Source organism: Scylla paramamosain, chromosome 49, assembly GCF_035594125.1.
Source record: "Scylla paramamosain isolate STU-SP2022 chromosome 49, ASM3559412v1, whole genome shotgun sequence".
NCBI classification, from domain to species: Eukaryota; Metazoa; Arthropoda; class Malacostraca; order Decapoda; family Portunidae; genus Scylla; species Scylla paramamosain.
Genome location: NC_087199.1, coordinates 1,895,001 through 1,897,341, shown reverse-complemented (window position 1 = coordinate 1,897,341; position 2,341 = coordinate 1,895,001). Strand labels below are relative to the sequence as shown.

The 2,341-nt window shown below is 43.2% G+C and overlaps 1 protein-coding gene across 1 annotated transcript in view; it reads left to right on the top strand.

The window, feature by feature from the left end:
- The first annotated feature begins 797 nt into the window (after positions 1-797).
- The window catches only part of LOC135095476 (uncharacterized), a 57,528-nt gene continuing 55,984 nt past the window's right edge, over positions 798-2,341 (top strand). The window contains exon 1 of the mRNA XM_063996325.1: positions 798-864. Within this exon, the coding sequence (XP_063852395.1) occupies positions 798-864 (67 nt within the window). The remainder of the gene's footprint in view (positions 865-2,341) is intronic.

Here is a 2,341-nt window from a genome sequence, read left to right as displayed (position 1 = left end):
TCATTCATGTAAGTAATGAAAAGTGGACAGGAAGTCGGGGAGCCCAGGCGCCCTGTGCACCACAGCGTGTCACGCTGCACACAGCAGCCAGAGGCCTCACCGTCACCAGTCCTCACCCCAGTCTTTTCAGCACAACAAACAGCTTACTCCTTGGTATTGCATCACATGCTTTACAAACAATCTATAAACATTACAAATAACCTTTGTGTTTTTACGCCTAGCAGCACCAAGCAATCAGTGTAGGTAGCGTGACACTGTGCTCCAAACAGCCGCGGCCTCTCTGGGTGCCGCCTTGTTCCCGCAGTGGTCTAAACCACCAATTCCGCCTGTTGCTCAACATTATGTCAAACAATCTTGCCAAGGAATTGAAGATGCTGATTGCTCTGTGACTGTCAGGGTCTTACCTATCACCTTTATTAAATACAGTGAAAACCTTAGCTTTAAATCCACGACCACGGCTGACTGCCAGACACAACCTGTAGTTACCTGTGTGACATCATTACTATTAATATCCTGTTTCAGGGTGGCCTCAAAATAGTCTTTAAAGTTCTGCATGACTTACATCCATTTCAGATTACTGTAAGAGGTGTTTGTACTTTATTAATAGATATGATATCATATTTACATACAAAGAGATATTCCAAGAAATCATCTGGGATGGTCCACTCCTTGCTAATGCTTGGATGGACATCTTTTTTCATGTAAATTCCACTCAATTCATTACCAGATGGTTTATTAATTGACCTGCATTGCTCAGGATGGGGGCGCGGTGGTTTTTATCAGCAAGGCTTAGCAGGATGGGGCCAAGGCTGGGGGCAACCCTGCACCACACCGCTTGTCATACACTCACAAACAACATCATATGTACTCCCCCTCACGTTCGCCATCTCTGTCCCTTTCTCTCCAACCCCTTCCCTTCATCCCTTCATTGGTGTTTACCAGCAAGGGTCGGCAAGACGCACGACAACCCGAAACACACCCAAATGTGCATCCCCTCACGTTCGCCATCTCTGTCCCTTTCTCTCCAACCCCCTCCCTTCATGCCTTCATTGGTGTTTATCAGCAAGGGTCGGCATGACGCACGACAACCCCAGGCACCCAAATGTGCATCCGTTCACGTTCGCCATCTCTGTCCCTTTCTCTCCAACCCCCCTCCCTTCATGCCTTCCTTCCTTCCTCTCCTTCCTCTAACCCCGGGGATTGTGAAGGAGCACTCTGTACGCCTGTCCTCAAAGTTAATACAATTAATAATAAGACCGATGTCTATTAGGGTGTATCAGTGAATGTAGCAATTATTGGGACAGGAAGAGAGCTTGTTGGGGATTTGCTTCTAAATATTTGTCTATTTTATTTTTGAATGAGTCAATAGTGCTGGTGTTCACAATTTGTGCAGGAAGGTTGTTCCATATATTTACTGTACGATTAAAGAAGAAATGTTTTGCCTCGTGGGATTTAAAAACGTTTTGGTATAATCTTGAGTCCATTATTTCTTGTTAGGTTAGAAATGATCAATGATAAAATATTGATGTGCATCAATGTTACTATATCCTTTGAAAATGTTGAACACTTCAATTAGGTCTCCTCTTATCCTGCGCTTTGTTAAACTAAATAGGTGTAGTTGTTCCAGTCGTTCCTCATACGGCTTATTGCGCAATCTTGGAATAATCTTTGTGACTGCGCTGTATCTTTTCTAGTTTTTCAATGTCTTTTTTGTAGTATGGTGACCAGAACTGTACACAGTATTCTAGATGAGGGCGCACCAGTGAGTTATATAAGGCAAGTATAACCTTTTCTCATTTAAATTCAAAGGTTCTTCCAATGAACCCTACTAATTTATTTGCCGTCTTTACTGTTTGTGTGCAGTGTTGACTCGGCTTTAGGTCGTTTGACACAACGACACCAAGATCTTTTTCTTTACCAGCACTTGACAGTGGCATGTTATTCATTACATATCTCGCCTCAACATTGTTGCTTCAGATATGTAGAATTTTGCACTTTTCTACTCGTATATTGAATCTCATCTGCCATTTTTTCTGCCCAGCTTGTTAGTTTATTGAGGTCACACTGCAGTTCCTGCCATTGTGACACAGACGTTACTCTACTTGTTATTTTGGTGTCGTCTGCAAATTTACTTATTTTGCAGTTTATCCCTTCATCAATATCATTTATGTACATTATGAAGAGTATTGGTCCTAATACGAGGAGGAGGAGGAGGAGGAGGAGGAGGAGGAGTGGGATGGGGTATGTACAACTCTCTCTCTCTCTCTCTCTCTCTCTCTCTCTCTCTCTCTCTCTCTCTCTCTCTCTCTCTCTCTCTCTCTCTCTCTCTCTCTCTCTCTAA